This window comes from Pongo pygmaeus, chromosome 7 (genome assembly GCF_028885625.2).
Source record: "Pongo pygmaeus isolate AG05252 chromosome 7, NHGRI_mPonPyg2-v2.0_pri, whole genome shotgun sequence".
Taxonomy (NCBI): domain Eukaryota; kingdom Metazoa; phylum Chordata; class Mammalia; order Primates; family Hominidae; genus Pongo; species Pongo pygmaeus.
The window spans coordinates 22601682-22618652 of record NC_072380.2 but is presented as its reverse complement, the minus strand read 5'-3'; the positions used below and the strand labels follow the sequence as shown (position 1 = coordinate 22618652).

At 38.6% G+C, this 16971-nt stretch overlaps 1 protein-coding gene across 3 annotated transcripts in view; it reads right to left on the bottom strand.

Annotated features, from left to right (window-relative positions):
* Positions 1–16971, bottom strand: part of PPP3CC (protein phosphatase 3 catalytic subunit gamma) — a 104943-nt gene that overhangs the window by 5757 nt on the left and 82215 nt on the right. For all 3 annotated transcript variants that reach the window (XM_054498184.2, XM_054498185.2, XM_063669347.1), the window contains exons 7-12: positions 12805–12882; positions 12624–12718; positions 7854–7979; positions 6785–6856; positions 3055–3136; positions 2339–2436 (exon numbers count right to left, since the gene is read on the bottom strand). In XM_054498184.2, the coding sequence (XP_054354159.1) occupies positions 2339–2436; positions 3055–3136; positions 6785–6856; positions 7854–7979; positions 12624–12718; positions 12805–12882 (551 nt within the window). The remainder of the gene's footprint in view (positions 1–2338; positions 2437–3054; positions 3137–6784; positions 6857–7853; positions 7980–12623; positions 12719–12804; positions 12883–16971) is intronic.

Genomic DNA, 16971 nt, shown 5'->3' with positions numbered 1-16971 from the left:
AGTCACCTAGTAATATGATCTCCTGTCTCTTCCCCTTGTATGTTTATTCTCACAAACATCAATCTTTTCATTCCAGGAGTCCAGAAAGCCCTTTCCTAAGAAGTCAGCCCCCGGGTAAATTTCAGAATCGGTACTCTGATTGATTGAAAAGGTGATTTTGACACTGGAATAGAATATGGCCGCAGGGAAAGAGGCAAACTCCCTCTCTGATTGAGAAACTGCAACCCCCTCAAACTGTTTTCTTCAAGGTACAAAATACACACGAGGCACAGCAGGTGCACAAATCTGAAGTGTACAGCTCAATACATTCTTACATATGTATACACATGTCTAACTACCACCAAGATAATGATACAGAACATTCCTAACACTCTAGATGTTCCCTGTGCTCTTCTGGGACAATATTCTCCCACCAGAGGAAGTGACATTCTGACTTTATTATCACTGATTAGTCCAACGGTTCTTAAATATTATATAAATCAGTCTGTGCTCTTTTATGTCTGGCTTTTGCAGTTTTCCATGTCTATGAGATTCAACCATGTTGTAGCATGTGTCCATAATGTGTTATTTTTTATTGCTGAGTATTATTCCATTGTATAAATAGAATACAGTTTATTTATTTATATTTCAGAATACAATTTATTTATGTAGTCTGCTACTGATGGACATCTGGGTTGTTTCCAGCTTTGAGCTATTATGAATAAAGCTACAGTGAACATTCCCATGCATAACCTTTGGTGAACACATCCAGTTTCTCTTGGATATATACCAGGTGTGGAACTGCTGGGTTACAGGGTAGACATAATGTTTAGCTTTACTGTCCAATAGTTTTCTAAAGTGCTTGAATCAATTTACAAGCCCTTCGGCAACATACCTAGTTCTAGTTCTCCACAAACACACCAATACTTGGTATTGTCAGACTTTTTTTTTTTTTTGGAGACAGGGTCTCACCCTGTTGCCCAGACTGGAGTGCAGTGGCACAATCATAGCTTACTACAGCCTCGAACTCCTGGCCTCAAGTGATCCTCCCACCTCAGCCTCCCAAAGTGCTGAGATAACAGGTGTAAGTCACCACGCCCTGGCCCAAACTTTTAATTTTTAGCCATTCTAGTGGGTATGTAATGGTACCTCACTGTGGTGTTTTTTTTTTTTTTTTTTTGAAACAGAGTCTCAGTCTGTGACCCAGGCTGGAGTGCAGTGGTGTGATCTTGGCTCGCTGCAACCTCCACCTCCCGGGTTCCAGTGATTCTAGTGCTTCAGCCTCCTGAGTAGCTAGGATTACAGGAGTATGCCACCACGCTCAGCTAATTTTTGTATTTTTAGTAGAGGTGGGGTTTTGTTGTATTGGCCAGGCTGTTCTTGAACTCCTGGCCTCAAGAGATCTGCCTGCCTCAGCCTCCCAAAGTGCTGGGATTACAGGCGTGAGCCTCTGCTCCCAGCCCTCGCTGTGGTTTTAATATCTATTTCCTAGATGAAAACTATAATAATATTAAGATCTTTTCATATGTTTATTGGTCACTTTGGTTTTTTTGAGATGGAGTCTTACTCTGTCGCCCAGGCTGGAGTGCAGTGGCACGATCTCAGTTCACTGCAACCTCCACCTCCCGGATTCAAGCAATTCTCCTGCCTCAGGCATCCGAGTAGCTGGGATCACAGGTGCCCACCACCACACCTGGCTAATTTTTCTATTTTTAGTAGAGACAGAGTTTCACCATGTTGGCCAGGCTGGTCTTGAACCCCTGACCTCAGGTGATCCACCCGCCTCAGCCTCCCAAAGTGTTGGGATTACAGGCGTGAGCCACTGTGCCAGGCCTATTGGCCACTTTGATATCCTCTTTTGTGAAGTGCCTGTTTAAATCTTTTGACCATTTTTGAAATTTGTTTTTTCCTATTGATTTACAGTTCTTCATATATTCTGGATACAAGGGCTTTGTGAGACATGTATATTGCAAAAATTTTCTTCCATTTTGTGTCTTGCCTTTTTCCTCTCTTAATCATGTATTTTTAAGAAGAGAAGTTCTTTATTTTAATGAAATTCAACTGGCTTTTTAAGGTTAGTACTTTTTGTGTCCTACTTAAGGACTCTGCCTACCCCAGTGTCTACTCTCCACACTTTCTTCTTGTTTTACTGTTTTGCCTTTTACATTGAAGTTATAATAAGCCATTCTGATTTAGGTTTTCTGTATGGAGGGAAGTAGGGGTGAAGATTCATTTCCCCGCTTATGGTATAACCAACGGCTCTCGTGGCATTTTCTGAGGAAAGCCCCCATTTGTAAGTGTGTGCTGACTGTTAGGTAACGGGAGCACACCTTCCATGGAGGAGCACTCTCATACTCACCTGTCTCGATAGTCTGCTTGCCTCCAGAGAGGACGCCCAGAGGGAGCGTGCCTGTGGGAGTCAGGCCCTTGAGAGTCAGTACACTCTCACTTTCTTGCCTGCAAAGGAAGACCAAAGCCCTGGGTTAATGCCAGGAACCCTCCATTCAGCAACTCAGATATTGAAGGAAGTGAAGAAAGAGAGCAGAGATGGAAGACAGATTCACCTACCTCCTATGCCTTCCCTGACTCAAAGAAAGGGACGTTTTCCACAAATATTTTCATTTTAAACAATCAGCCAGTTCTTGTTTTTCAATTAGAAGCGCTTAACGGCCAGGCACTGTTCTAACATTTCCCATATTTTATCCTATTTAATACACCTAACAACCTGTGCGCTAGGACCTATTATTATTTCTACTTTACAGGCAAGGAAACTAAGGCACAGAGATGAAACCCAAGATCACACAGGTAAGAAGAGGTAGAGCCAGAATTTGAACACAGGCAATCGGGTTGGAAAGTCCACACTAAACCACCGCATTCACTACATCTAAGCTACTAACAAATCAATGTTTGCTGGAACATTTTTAGTCGCTTTAACATGTTCATTGAATCTGCACTCAACCTAAAGACCTGCAGTTTCAGTACTACATTCCAATTCTAAAAAAACTGTTCTGAATTCGACGTCTAATTTACTCTCAAAATGCCTTTAACCCACACTGTAATGACAGACATCCTTACCGAAGAATTGAAAAGACCCGTGCCATCTTCCCAATGGCTCTGATCTTATTCCTGATGATCTCCTTACGAACTGTAGTGCTTCCTTAGAGAATACAAAGAATAAGTAAGTTAAAGGGATGTGTTAATAGGCTGCCTTTAAAAAAATTCAGGATGAAGTGTCTTAAGTTAAAGAAACAATTGTTTTTAAAAAACAGAAATGAAGGCTTAAGTTTGTTTAAACAAACAAAAATCTCAGGAAGTTCTAAGGAGCAAGAGAAAAAATGACCCAGAAGTTAAAAAGATGAAGTAAAAAATGAGAGGCCACAAAAGACAGACTGGGTGGATCTATGAGAGGTAGGAACTTATTTGTGGTTGTGAAACGTAGAACACAGCAAAGAATAAAACATACACATACATAAACAAACCTCACAAAGAAAGCTGCTACAGCAAAGATGTCTTTTGATAATGCTGTGGGCCACCTTAGGGTGCAGGGTTCAGCCTGCCAAATGGCAAGTGATCATTCCAGCAGCTGTCTTCTGTATGTAAACACAACACCCAGCTAGCTCTCCTGAACTTAGTGAGGGCTGCTTTCATTCTATAATCTTCACTTACATTAGTGAGTTATTGCCTCACAATACTACTTACAACTGTGCACTATTTTAAAAAGCAACAACAGAAAAAGTTAACGCAAGACTTTACGGCTTTTTCTTATCTAAGATTCTGAAAATAGCCCACACATGAGAAGCCAAGGTCCAGCATGCAGCAGGTGACTACAGTCAAAAGTCAGAAAAAGAAACATGGCCTCTCCTTCCTCACTTCCAACCCTCAACACCCTGCCGGATCATGCAACAGGTCCAGAGAAAACATATACATTAAAACTGAAGGGGAGGATGGAGAGCTTTTCTGAAATTATTTAACTACCAATTTTAAAAGTCTAACCAATAGACTATGGTGGGACAGAGAGTAAGCATTAAGCTCTTAGCATGGTTTAGTTGGATACCTTTCTGATAGCTTGGAATGTAGTGATCTTCAGGGAGAAGAAACACCAAGAAACAAGGAGATGAAGACAGAAATATGAGAAGAGAAATTTATGTTTACATGGAAAAGAGAAAAAAAAAATCAAAGTGAAATGCAAGGAGAGAAACAGGCTATTATCTTTACCAGCTCATAAGAGATATCCTTGGAATCATGATACAACATTAAATTACAAATTTATTTTGTCAGTAGTTTCTTCCATTTCTTAAAAGTTTATGGTTTTACATTAATTCACATCTATGAGCATCCAACATTTTCTACCCCCACAGATCATGAAAATAACATTAAACAAAGATATTATTTGCGGCATAAATGATGCCAAAAACAAGGAACAAAAACAGAGGAAAGATCAGTTTACAAATCTCTTCATAGGAACAGTATTTTTTTTTCTTGTTTAATGGATTCTACAGCTTCTCTTTCAGGGGATATAATCGTTCTTCCTTTTTTTTTTTTTGAGATGGAGTCTTGCTCTGTCGCCAGGCTGGAGTGCAGTAGTGCGATCTTGGCTCACTGCAACCTCCACCTCTCAGGTTCAATAAATTCTCCTGCCTTCGCCTCCCGAGTAGCTGGGACTACAGGTGCGCGCCACCACGCCCCAGCTAATTTTTGTATTTTTAGTACAGATGGGGTTTCACCATGTTGGCCAGGATGGTCTCGATCTCCTGACCTCATGATCCGCCCGCCTCGGCCTCCCAAAGTGCTGGGATTACAGGCGTGAGCCACCGTGCCCAGCCCATTCTTCCTTTTTATTTATTTATTTATTTTTATGTTTGTGGTGGGAAAGAATAGGAAATATATGTGTTTTTGTTTGTTTGTTTGTTTGAGACAGGGTCTCCCTCTGTTGGCCAGGCTAGAGTGCAGTGGCAAGATCTCCGCTTATTGCAGCCTCCGCCTCCCAGGTTCAAGTAATCCTCCCACCTCAGGCCCCTCAGTAGCTGGGACCAGAGGCACTCGCCACCACATCTGGTTGATTTCTGCATTTTTAGTAGAGATGGGGTTTCGCCATGTTGCCCAGGGGGACATTCGGTTTTTCTTTTGTTTTTCACTCGGCTGCACTATTTCCTCAAGAAAAACTGGTTCCTTGTAGTGATCTCCTATACCATAAATAAAAACACTTGCAAGCTATCTTCCATATGCTGTTGATCTTCAGCGCGGAACCTGAAGCATGAGAGTGTATGGTAATTTCCTCTAGATTCCCAGAGGGAGTTGTGTTTTCTCCACAATGGAGATGGTTTATCCTCACAGTTAAGGGAACCACCTTAGCACAGAGCCTGGATAGGATGAGGCTGGTTTGTGCTTGGGTGACCACCACTTTTCTAGAATCTCTTGCATTGTCAGACAAGTCAGGACCTACCTTTATAATCAAACCTCCCACAGCACACTAGGAAAAAAAATATTTGGCTACATATATAATAAAATGTTATTGTATAAAAAGATCCCTCACACACCAATAAGAAAAAAACCAAAATGGGGCTGGGCGTGGTGGCTCATGCTTGTAATCCCAGCACTTTGGGAGACCGAGGCAGGCAGATCACTTTGAGCTCAGGAGTTCAAGACTAGCCTGGGCAACATGGCGAAACCCCATCTATACTAAAAATACAAAAATTAGCTGGTCATGGTGGCACGCGCCTATAATCCCAGCTACTCGTGAGGCTAAGGCAGGAGAATCGCTTGAACCTGGGAGGTGAAGGTTGTAGTGAGCAGAGATTGCGCCACTGCACTCCAGCCTGGGTGACAGAACAATACTCTGTCTCAAAAAAAAAAAAAAAAGATAGAAGATATTAATTGACAAGTCACAAAAGACAGATAAACATGGCCAACAAACAAGAAAAAACTGTCCATTAGTCTCATAAAAATATAAACTAAAAATTTAATTAAAAACTTAATAACACCAGACTATAACAAGTATCATAAACAGTATTGGAGACAGCACTGTGACGATGCACCCTGCAAAAGGTAAAGTGGTACAGCCTTTCTAGAGGCTGTATCAGAAGTTTCTATCTTCTGATTTTAAGTACTAATTGACACAGATATTCAATTTCTAGAAATTCATCCTATGGAAATAATCAAGAAGTGTTATTCCTGATTTTCTAATACTGCTTTACTTCCTTTCATCTGACATATTTATTTACTGTTTTTCCTCCCTACACTAGCAAGTAAGCTTATTGAGAGCAAGGACCTAAACAATATAGTACTTGGTGTATATCAAGCATGTAATAAATATTGGTTAAGAGAATGTGCACATTTTTATCTAAACAAATGTTCAAAACTATATGGGTTTTGTCAGCAAAAACTTGGGAAAAACTCGAATATCCAACACGACCGGGATTAGTTAAAACACTGATCAACACGGACAACTACAGATCCATTAGAAACTAGTCTACAAAGAAACTCCACAAAAATAGTGTACTAGATCTTATTACATGACCTCATTCTCATTAAAAAGAAAAAAAAAAGAGGAAAGCTATGTGCAAAGATAAAAGACAATTAACACAGTATACATTAAGATGTTAGCTGTGGATATCTATAAGATGATGGGATTATGGGTGACTTTTTTTCCTTACTTATGGTTTCTCGTATTTTTCAAATTTTATTTTTCTACAGTGAACTAACTTTATTTTTAATAAGACAAAGAAAATCATTCAAAATAAACTAAAACAACTAAAACCAAAACCAAACCTCTTCCTAGTTTTAGTTCAAAGGAGGAAAAGTTTACCTTCTGCTTCATCATCAGAAATCAGTTCGTCATCAGAGCATATGTTGAGCACATTTACCAGCATCTCTGTGACTAAGTAAGACAAAATAATCCAAAATTTACGCAATTAATGAGGTACTTTCTCTAAAATAATGTGGATATCTAAATAAACATACATGTTAAGTAAGCATAAACAAAAATTATTTATCATTATGTTAGTAAGAATAGCTACAAAAAGTAGCATAAATGTAAACTTTCAGGTTTAAAAAGAATTTGGGTAGATTACTTGCTCCAGTAAAAGTCTGGAGTCTTTGAAGATCTATTGCATAATTACTTGATTTTACTGGATTGCTGTTCAGAGCTTCTTCCCACACTGATACACATGAGAAAATTTTTTTCCCATTTTACAAAGTTAAGCCAACAGGCCTATATCCAACAGGCTTAGCTAATTTGAGTAGTTGTACAAATAAAATTGTAAGGACAATAAATTCTGTTTAAATCTCTTCAGTACTGAAGAAATCTGAGGGAATGACAAGTAACTATGTTATTTTAACATCTTGATCATAGTAGGTCAGCTACTTTAAATTGATATTTACAATAAGAAAACCATAATATATTAAAATTTAAGAACCAATTACATGCCATTTACAAATCTATGTAGAGGCTGGGCACAGTGGCTCACACCTGTAATCCCAGCACTTTGGGAGGCTGAGGAGGGCAGATCACTTGAGGTCAGGAGTTTGAGACCAGCCTGGCCAATATGGTGAAACCCTGTCTCTACTAAAATACAAAAATTAGCCGGGTGCAGTGGCACGCGCCTATAATCCCAGCTTCTCAGAAGGCTGAGGCAGGAGAATTGCTTGAACCTGGGAGGCGGAGGTTGTAGTTGGCCGAGATCGTGCCACTGCACTCCAGCCTGGGTGACAGAGCAAGACTCCATCTCAGAAAAAAAAAAAAAAAAAAAAAAAAAAATCTATGTAGAGAACAAACAAAATTAGAAAACATTTCTGAACCATGGAGGGGCTCATGCAAATATAAGGTGTGCTCAGTCACCAAACAACTGATAAGACATGTGCTTTAGTTCTCTTACCTTTTTCCCCAACAAAAGGCAAAGACCATGTGAAAACATCCATAAAGTTTGGAAGCCAGTAGGGGTGTGGAGAACAGTTAAACTGCCTGATATTCATGACATTGTTTTCATATTTCAACACAGCAGCTAAAAAGGAAAAAAGCAAAAAAATCTGGCACAGAAGAACATGGCATGGCAAGTGGTATGCTTTGTACAGCTGTGTACCTGCTACACAGAATTCGAGAACTTTCCATTTGTAAAGTCGGGACTTGACTAGGTAAAGGGCAGAGGGAAAATTTTAAAGCCTTTTATTTAGTTCATTCTCTTAAGAGTTGTTCCAAGGAACAAAGTTACCTGAAGAGCTCATATAATAAAAGTACAAAAGAAACTGAAACTTTGGAGTCACTGCACAGTAACTATCTATATAAACCTCAAGATCCACATGAGGAAAATTTCCCCATAATTTCCTTTTATAGGCCAAATGGTTATAATTACAACTCTCCTTTGAAGGCAAATATCACTCATTAAATGGACACAGCCTGTTTCGCTAGTCATTAGCCAGAGTCAAAGATTGTATACACTCTCCAGGAGTTTATATATTGCAGTTATCAACTCATACTGGAAGACACAAATGGCAAACTTGGAGCAATTTACAATTAAATATTCAAAATTAGATTAAATCATCTCTGTATTCAATATAGTGGATTTTAAAATTGACGATTTCTCCAATACACAGCAGTATATTGCCAGCATGCTATAAATGTTTAATATTAACCATTCGGATAGTTGCACACATACTTTGATGCCAAACTGATTTTCTTTTTATTTTGAAAGTCTTAAAATCCAATTCCTTAGCCGTTATCACCAGCAATGTTGTTTGCACTATTCTCTTAATTATTCTGTGGTCATAAAATAAAACAGGGTGTAACAGTCCTCTAGAAATGGCAGATATGGGTCACGTCCTCGTTCCTGTTTCTTTGCTATAGGATAATCTAGTGTTCTTAAAATTTATTGAATGTCTAAAATGTACACCATACATTATTAAGAAAATAAATTAAAATATAGTTTCTAGCTCTTAAAAAGCCTAACACTGGCTATGATGTACATGTTCCATTATTTTCACATGTATGTATTTTATTTAGTTTAGGTAAATATGTCATATATCATTATTCAACAACTCCCTCAATTTCTACCCAGGAAAAAGAAGTGGGAGGTGAGTCTCAACAGTGAATGACTGGAAACAAGAGCTTATAAAACTGCTTTTGGGTGTGTTCCCAGTGGATAGAAGAAAACAAGAATAAGAAACTTTAAAAATCAGGATTAAAGGTCTTTCGTGTAACCAGTGGAACTAAGAAATACCTGTAGATACCAAGAAGTCTAAAGAATATGAAAGAGCACTCCTAGCACTTTGGGAGGCCGAGGTGGGCGGACTGCCTCAGCTCAGGAGATCGAGACCAGCCTGGGCAACATGGTAAAACCCCGTCTCTACTAAAATACAAAAAATTAGCCAGGCGTGGCGACATGCACCTGTAGTCCCAGCTACTTGGGAGGCTGAGGCGGGAGAATTGCTTGAACCCGGGAGGCAGAGGTTGTAGTGAGCCAAGACCACACCACTGCACTCCAGCCTGGGCAACACAGCGAGACTCTGTCTCTGAAAAAAAAAAAAATATGAAAGAGGCTAGGTGTGGTGGCACACACTTGTAATACCAGCACTTTGGGAGGCCGAGGCAGGAGGATTGCTTAGGCTCAGGAGTTTGAGACCAGCCTGGGCAACATAACGAGACCCTGTCTCTATAAAAAATATTTAAAAATTAGCCGGGTGTGGTGGCATGCACCTGTGGTCCCAGCTAGTTGGGAGGCTGAGGTGGGAGGATCACTTGAGCCCAGGAAGTCGAGGCTGCAGTTAATCAAGTTCGTGCCACTGTGTTCCACCTAAGTGACAGAGACCGGGAGAAAGAGAGACAGAGAGAAAGAGAGAGAGAGAATGAAAGAGAGAGAGAGAGGTACGGAGGGAAAGAAAAGAAAGGAAAGGAAGGAAGGAAGGAAGGAAAAAAGAAAGAGAGAGAGAGAGAAAGAGAAAGAAAAGAGAAAAGCAAAGAAAAAAGAAAAAGAGAGAAAGAAGAGCAACAGTAGAAGAAAAGGAAGAAGAAAAAGAATAATAGAGTTCCCTTTTTCAGAAAAGAAGGCACTTGTATGGGGAGTAATTGAGTACCACCGGGGACTGTTTCAATTGCCACATTTTCTGCCCTTTTCCTTCTAAAATGCTTAAGAAACAACCAATGAAAATAAGACTGTTTTGAGATAAAAGTTACTAATTATGTCAAAGCTGACAGAAAACTCAGGTAGAATGAACTGTGGCTTTTACTTTTTTTTTTTCTATTTTTTAGAGACAGGGTCTTCTTGCTCTGTTGCCTGGCTGGAATGCAGTGGTGTGATCACAGCTCACTGAAGCCTCGAACTACTGGACTCAAAGGATCCTACTACCTCAGCCTCCTGAGTAGCTAGGACTATAGGCATGCTCCACCTTGCCTGGCTAACTTTTAAATTTTTCTTTGTAAAGATGGGGTCACATTTTGTTGCCCAGGCTGGTCTTGAATTCTAGGCCTCAAGTGATCCTCCCTTTGGCCTCCCAAAGTGCTGAGATTACAGGCATGAGCCACTGTGCCTGGCCAGGACTGTAACGTTTAAAGTTTGCTAAAGAAATAATCAAGAACAAAACCAGGTTAGATTGAGACAAAAAACAAGCTAGCAGTGAGTGAGCTGTATAGTGCCTGCTGACTTAGGTGGCATGTTTCAGCTTGGCACACTGATAAATCCATTGAGCAATCAATAGATACTCTTTTTGATGAAGTTAAAAAAGAAAGTGAGAAAGGAACACCTTCATTACAAATAGGAGATCTAGGGCCACAAGAGTCCTTGAAGACATTTAACAACACAAACAGTCCACACCATTGATAAGAGAATAAATAAGAATAAAACCTAAGTTGCTAATATACTGGAAATATCAGGAAAAAGGAAATAACAAATGAACTGAGGGAGAAGCAGAGCACTGTAGGACAGATAAGGCTCAGAGAAGAATGTTAAGTTAAATGAAAACATAAGACTAGGACAGAACTTAAGTCAAACACATGCTTTTTAAAATAGACAAGTCACTGGAGGACACACTAAAATGACTGACCCAAATCGGATTGAAATGAGATGTGCCATTCCATAGTTTACTTCTAAATAGAGTAAATATTAATTATATTTTGGCCATCTTTGAAACTTATCTCCCCAACTGCATATACAAGGTATAACTATAAAGTAATGAGACTTAAGAAACCACCAGCTACAAACACACCAGACTTTCGTATCAGATGAGTGTGGTCCTTTGATATTATCACATCGGGTACAACAACAGTAAAATCTGTATTATTATAGTAATTTATATTTTGAACAACACGTTAATATCCATTTTCCTTATTCCAACTTATCTTCAACAACCCTATATGACAGATATTTTAAAGATGAGGCTCAGAGAAGTATCTTGTTAAATGTGACACACTTAAAAGTGAAGCAGGACTAGACTGACTCCTTGCTTTGTGTTCTTTTCAGCACAACTTGTTGCCTTACCATATAATTAATCCAGAGATGCTGCCATTACTCAAAACGTTTTTGGAACTCCTCTTTTGGAAGTGCCTCCAGAGCCATTGTATCAGCAACACGAGAAAAACCAGTCTCATTACCTTATAATCATACCTTGTTTCTGACCCCAAATGGTATCATCTAGCTTAATCACTCACCTTATTTATCAGTCTTGACTCCGAATGACTTTTGGCTGTCCAAAAATCAAATCCACCCTCAAAGGACGAAGATTTCCCATCATTGAGGATAATCAAAAGAATGTGTCGCAGACTCTGAAGGCAATGCCAAAAGAGGAGTTCCAAAAATGTTTTTGAACAAGGACAGCATTGTTGGAATAGGTGTGTAGCCTCCCAAGGTAACTACTTTGAAGGGACAATACTCATTTGGATATGTTTGTTCTGGAATGTTTATTTTCAAAGTCCTATTAATTTATAGTCATACTTTATAAACAACAAAATAGTTACAGAAATATGAAGTTTTTAGTAGGACCACTGCCTCGATAGAAAACTTATAAACTATTAATCATAAAAGTTTTAAATTAAAAAAAAGACTTTTAACAGGATAAAGTCTTAGAAGTAAAATTTCTGGAACAAAAGACATGTATATATCCATTCTTCTTTTTTCATATGGGAAACTGAAGATTAGAAAGATAATGTGACTCACCCAAAGTCACAGTATTAGTTTCTGGCAGGGCTTAAACTAAAAATGAAGTTTTTTTTTTTGACTTTGTACACTAGGTCACTCTACCTAGACCATATCTCAAGAAAAACAAAAATAGTTTAATAATTCACAAAGATTAAAATACCAATGGCGACTCTGAGATACTGTTATAAACACATTAAATTCACCAAAACCAATAATTTATGCTAACTATTCTGACACAAGCCTGAAGCAATTTATTCTTCTTATACTTTGATTTTGTAGTATCAGTCTGACCTATTATGATCATTATTTATACTCACAAAGAAGCCAGTAATCCTTAGGAGATAAAGACCAAGCAGCAGCATAAATTCTAAATTTCTTGGCCTTTGTTTCAACTAAGACCCCTTTTTTTCTTATTTAAAATTTATATTTTAAAATGACACAAACACACATAAATACATACAATTAAACCAGAGCTCATGTTTACTCATAAATTCAAACTCAAATATTGCTGGACTCCTTTACCTTTATTGTTATAGACATCTAGGTAATTGGGGGCAGAGAAAATTGTAATAAGTGATGGAAAGCCTGTTGCTTGGCTCTTCCTGTACATTCGATACCTGAAAAAGAGATGAAAGTCCATCTGTCTTCATATTAAATGCAAAGACTCTGCAGTGATATTTGGTACAATTTTAATGTAACTTACCCAGCATCTTGGGCTTCATGGGCTCTGATAATTGATAGTAAATTATTGTTCTGCAAAAATTCACAAACTGCAGGGTAACTGGAAAAGAAATTAGAAAACATAAATCCAGAATTAAAACAATTTTTTTTAATAGGAAGATGGGGAAAAGTCAACGTGATATTAGCTGACTTTGTTTCGAAATTACAAGTATTACACACTACTGAAATTTTATGAATAGCTTAGTACTCATCATTCTGTTTCTCTATTTCACTAATATACCTCACTACAGATCAAACATGAAAACAATAGATAATCCTACAATAGAAAGAGCTCCTCCATCCCATCTTTTAATTTTTTTGTCTTAATCCATAATAATACAACACCAAAACTTTTATCAGTGTCTTGATATTACAAAGTACAACAGTAGTGTGTGTGTGCGTGTGTGTGTATAGTAGGTGCTAAAAATTCAACACATACTTTTCTTCAATTGTCAAATTGTTAGAGAAATAAAAGAATATACTTACAGCTTCACAGGTAATATCAACACCAAGATAATATTATGCAGGAATATGTGTATATATATATATATATATATATATATATATATATTTTTTTTTTTTTTTTTTTTTTTTTTTTTTTTTTTTGAGACGGAGTCTTGCTCTGTCACCCAGGCTGGAGTGCAGTGGCGCAATCTCAGCTCACTGCAAGCTTATGCAGGAATATTTTAGGAGTAGATGTAAATATTTTAGCCAACCATATTCTAAAAAAAGATACAATATTCTCATATACTCCTAAAATATTCTTTTCATACTATCACCTTTCTGAATGACAAATACCTGATAGGAAGAACTGGAGTATACAAAATTAACCTGGAATTCTTAGGCATTAATTATTTAGTTTATTTTTAAAATCTTTGTTTCTCATTATGCTCATTAGAAAAAATTTACTTTTAAAGTAGGTTGTAGGTGATGTCAGCAAGATAGCAAAAGAGAATGTCCCCAGCTCTGGTCCTCCTACAGAAACAATAGTTTGGAAGCCATCCATGGCCATAAGTGCCATTGTGAGAACCTTGGGATTGAGGTAGGTGGTTATAAAACCTTGGTGGAGCCCAAGACTAGGAAGGGCTGCTTTGAGAAGGTAGGCCCACTGACCTTTTAGCTACAGACCCAGAATCAGCCTATACCTTGTAAACCTGGCTCCAGTCCCACTTGTCTGCAGTCCTACCACCAGCCTCATCCCTCCTGGGAAGGAACCATGTCTGTTGATGCCCCTAGTAACAGATCCACCAACCAGACCCAACTGCAGACTCAAAGCAGCACTCTGACCTGGCTCCAGCCCTGCTCTACTGTGGCCAAGAGGAAGTCCTGCCTTAACAGGGACCTTGTGGAAATCATGTCTCTCCATTCCTCTGGTAAAAGGGCTGCTGATTGGACCCAAACATAAACCCAAACCAGCCTGTGACCTGGCTTGGGTCCCACCCTGTTGAGTTCCAGAGATAGCTCTCCCCATCCATGGGACATACTTGTCCATGCCCCTAGTGGTAGGCCCACTGACTGTGAACCCTAATGTAGCCCCATAATCTAGCTTCAGCCCTGCTTAATCACAATACCACAGGCAATCCCATCAACCCAGGGACTCAATAGGAGAAGGTATTTACTTGACGAACTGGTCCATAAAAACTGGAAGGCCCCTGCTCCTTCAAATGCATAGACTCCATTGCAAGGCTATATGAATTATAAAGAACCAGGCAAAAATGACACCACCAAAGGAAACTAATAAAGCTCTAGTAACTGGCCCTAAATAGAGATGTATGAATTGCATGACAAAGAATCCAAAATAATCATCTTAAAGAAGCTCAATGAACTACAACTAAACAAAATCAGGAAAGCAATAAATGAATAAAGAGAGACGTTTAATAAAGAAACAGAAACCATAAAAAAGAAGCAAATAGAAATCCTGGAGCTGAAGAATACAATGACTCAACTGAAAAGCTCAAGAGACAGCTTCAACAGCAGACTCAGGCAGAAGAAAAGAACCGGCAAACTTAAAAGATAGGTCATTTGAAATGATACCATTAGAGGGACAAAAAGAAAAAAAAGAATGTGGAAAGTATACGGGACTTATGGGACAACATCAAGTGAAAATAATATAGGCATATGGGAGTTAAGGAGAAGAAAAAGGGGCAGAAAGCTTATTTTTAAAAACTAAAGGCTAACAGTTTAACAAATCTAGGGAGGAAAATCAACATTTCAATTCATGAAGCCCAAAGGTCTCCAAATAAGATAAACACTGAGACGCATTATAATTAAGTTGTTAAAACTCAAAAAGAAAAAATCTGAAAGCAGCAAGAGAAAACCTACTTCTCATATAACATACAAGGAAGCTTCTATAAGACTATCAGTGAATTTCTCAGCTGCAACCTTGCAGGCCAGGAAAGCGGGAGATAATATATTCAAAGTACTAAAAGAAAGAAAAAAACCTGCCAACCAGGAATACTTTACTCAGCAAAATTGCCCTTTAAGAATGAAGGAGAGATAAAGACTTTTCCAGACAAACAAAAACTGGAGTTTGTCATGACTACACCAGCCTTATGAGAGCAACTAAAGGAAGTTCAAGTAGAAATTAAAAGATGCAGCTGGCAACGGTGGCTCGTGCCTATAATCCCAGCACTCTGGGAGGCTGAGGAAGGCAGATCACTTGAGGCCAGGAGTTAGAGACCAGCCTGGCCAACATGGTGAAACCCCATCTCTACTAAAAATATAAAAAATTAGGTGGGTGTGGTGGTGTGTGCCTGTAGTCCCAGCTACTCAGGAGGCTGAGGTAGGAGAATCACTTGAACCTGGGAGGCAGAGGCTGCAGTGAGCCAAGATCACACCACTGTACTCCAGCCTAGGTGACAGAGCAAGACCCTGTCTCAAAAATAAAGTAAAACCTGAGATTAATTACATTAGGTGTGTGAATGTGGAGTAAAGTGTAGAGTTTCTATACGTCATTGAAGGTAATTTCTTCTCAGCGTTAAGACAGACTGCTATAACTATAAAATGTTTGCTGCAAACCCTATGAATAAAAAAGCACAGTAGATACACAAAAGATAAAAAGAAACAAAATACCCCACTACAAAAATAAAAATCAAATCACAAAGAGAAAAAGAGAGGAACAGTAGAACCACAAAACAGAAAGCAACCAACAAAATGGTAATAGTAAGTCCTTACCTATCAATCATTACTTTAACTCCCAAATCAAAAGATATAGTATGAGTGAATGGATGAAAACAAGACCCAACTACATGCTGTCTACAAAAGACTCACTTTAGATTTAAAGACACACATAAGCTGAAAGTAAAAGGGTAGAGAAAGGTATTCCACGCAAATAGTAACCAAAAGAGAACATGAGTGGCTAAACTTTTGTCAGACAAAATAGACTTTAAGTCAGAAATCATCACAAGAGGGAACAAAAGTCATTATATAATGAAAAAGGGTCAATACAACAGAAAGATATAACAATTATAAATATATATGTACCCAACATCAAAGCACCTAAATATATAAAGCAACAACAGATCTGAAGGCAGACATTGACAGTAATCAAATAATAGCAAGTAGGATGGGCACGGTGGCTCACACCTGTAATCCCAGCACTTTGGGAGGCCGAGGTGGGTGGATCACCTGAGGTCAGGAGTTCGAGACCAGCCTGGCCAACATGGTGAAACTCCGTCTCTACTAAAAATACAAAAATTAGCTGGGCGTGATGGTGCATGCCTGTAATCCCAGCTACTTGGGAGGCTGAGGCAGGAGAATTGCTTGAACCCAGGAGGTGGAGGTTGCAGTGAGCCAAGGTTGCGCCACTATACTCCAGCCTGGGCGACAGAGCGAGACTCTGTCTCAAAATAATAATAATAATAGCAAGTAACTTCAATACATCATTCTCTGTAATGGATAAATCATCCAGTCAGAAATCAATAAGCAAAAAACAGAACTGAACAACACTATGGACCCAACGGACCTAATACACATATACAAAACTTTTTGCCATATAACAGAAGAATAGAATTCTTCCCAAGTGTACACAGAATATTCTTCAGGCTATATAATCACAAAGAAGTATCAACAAACTTTAGAAGATGTAAATCGTCGTAAGTATCTTTTCCCACCACAATGGAATGAAACTAGAAATCAATAACTTAAGAAA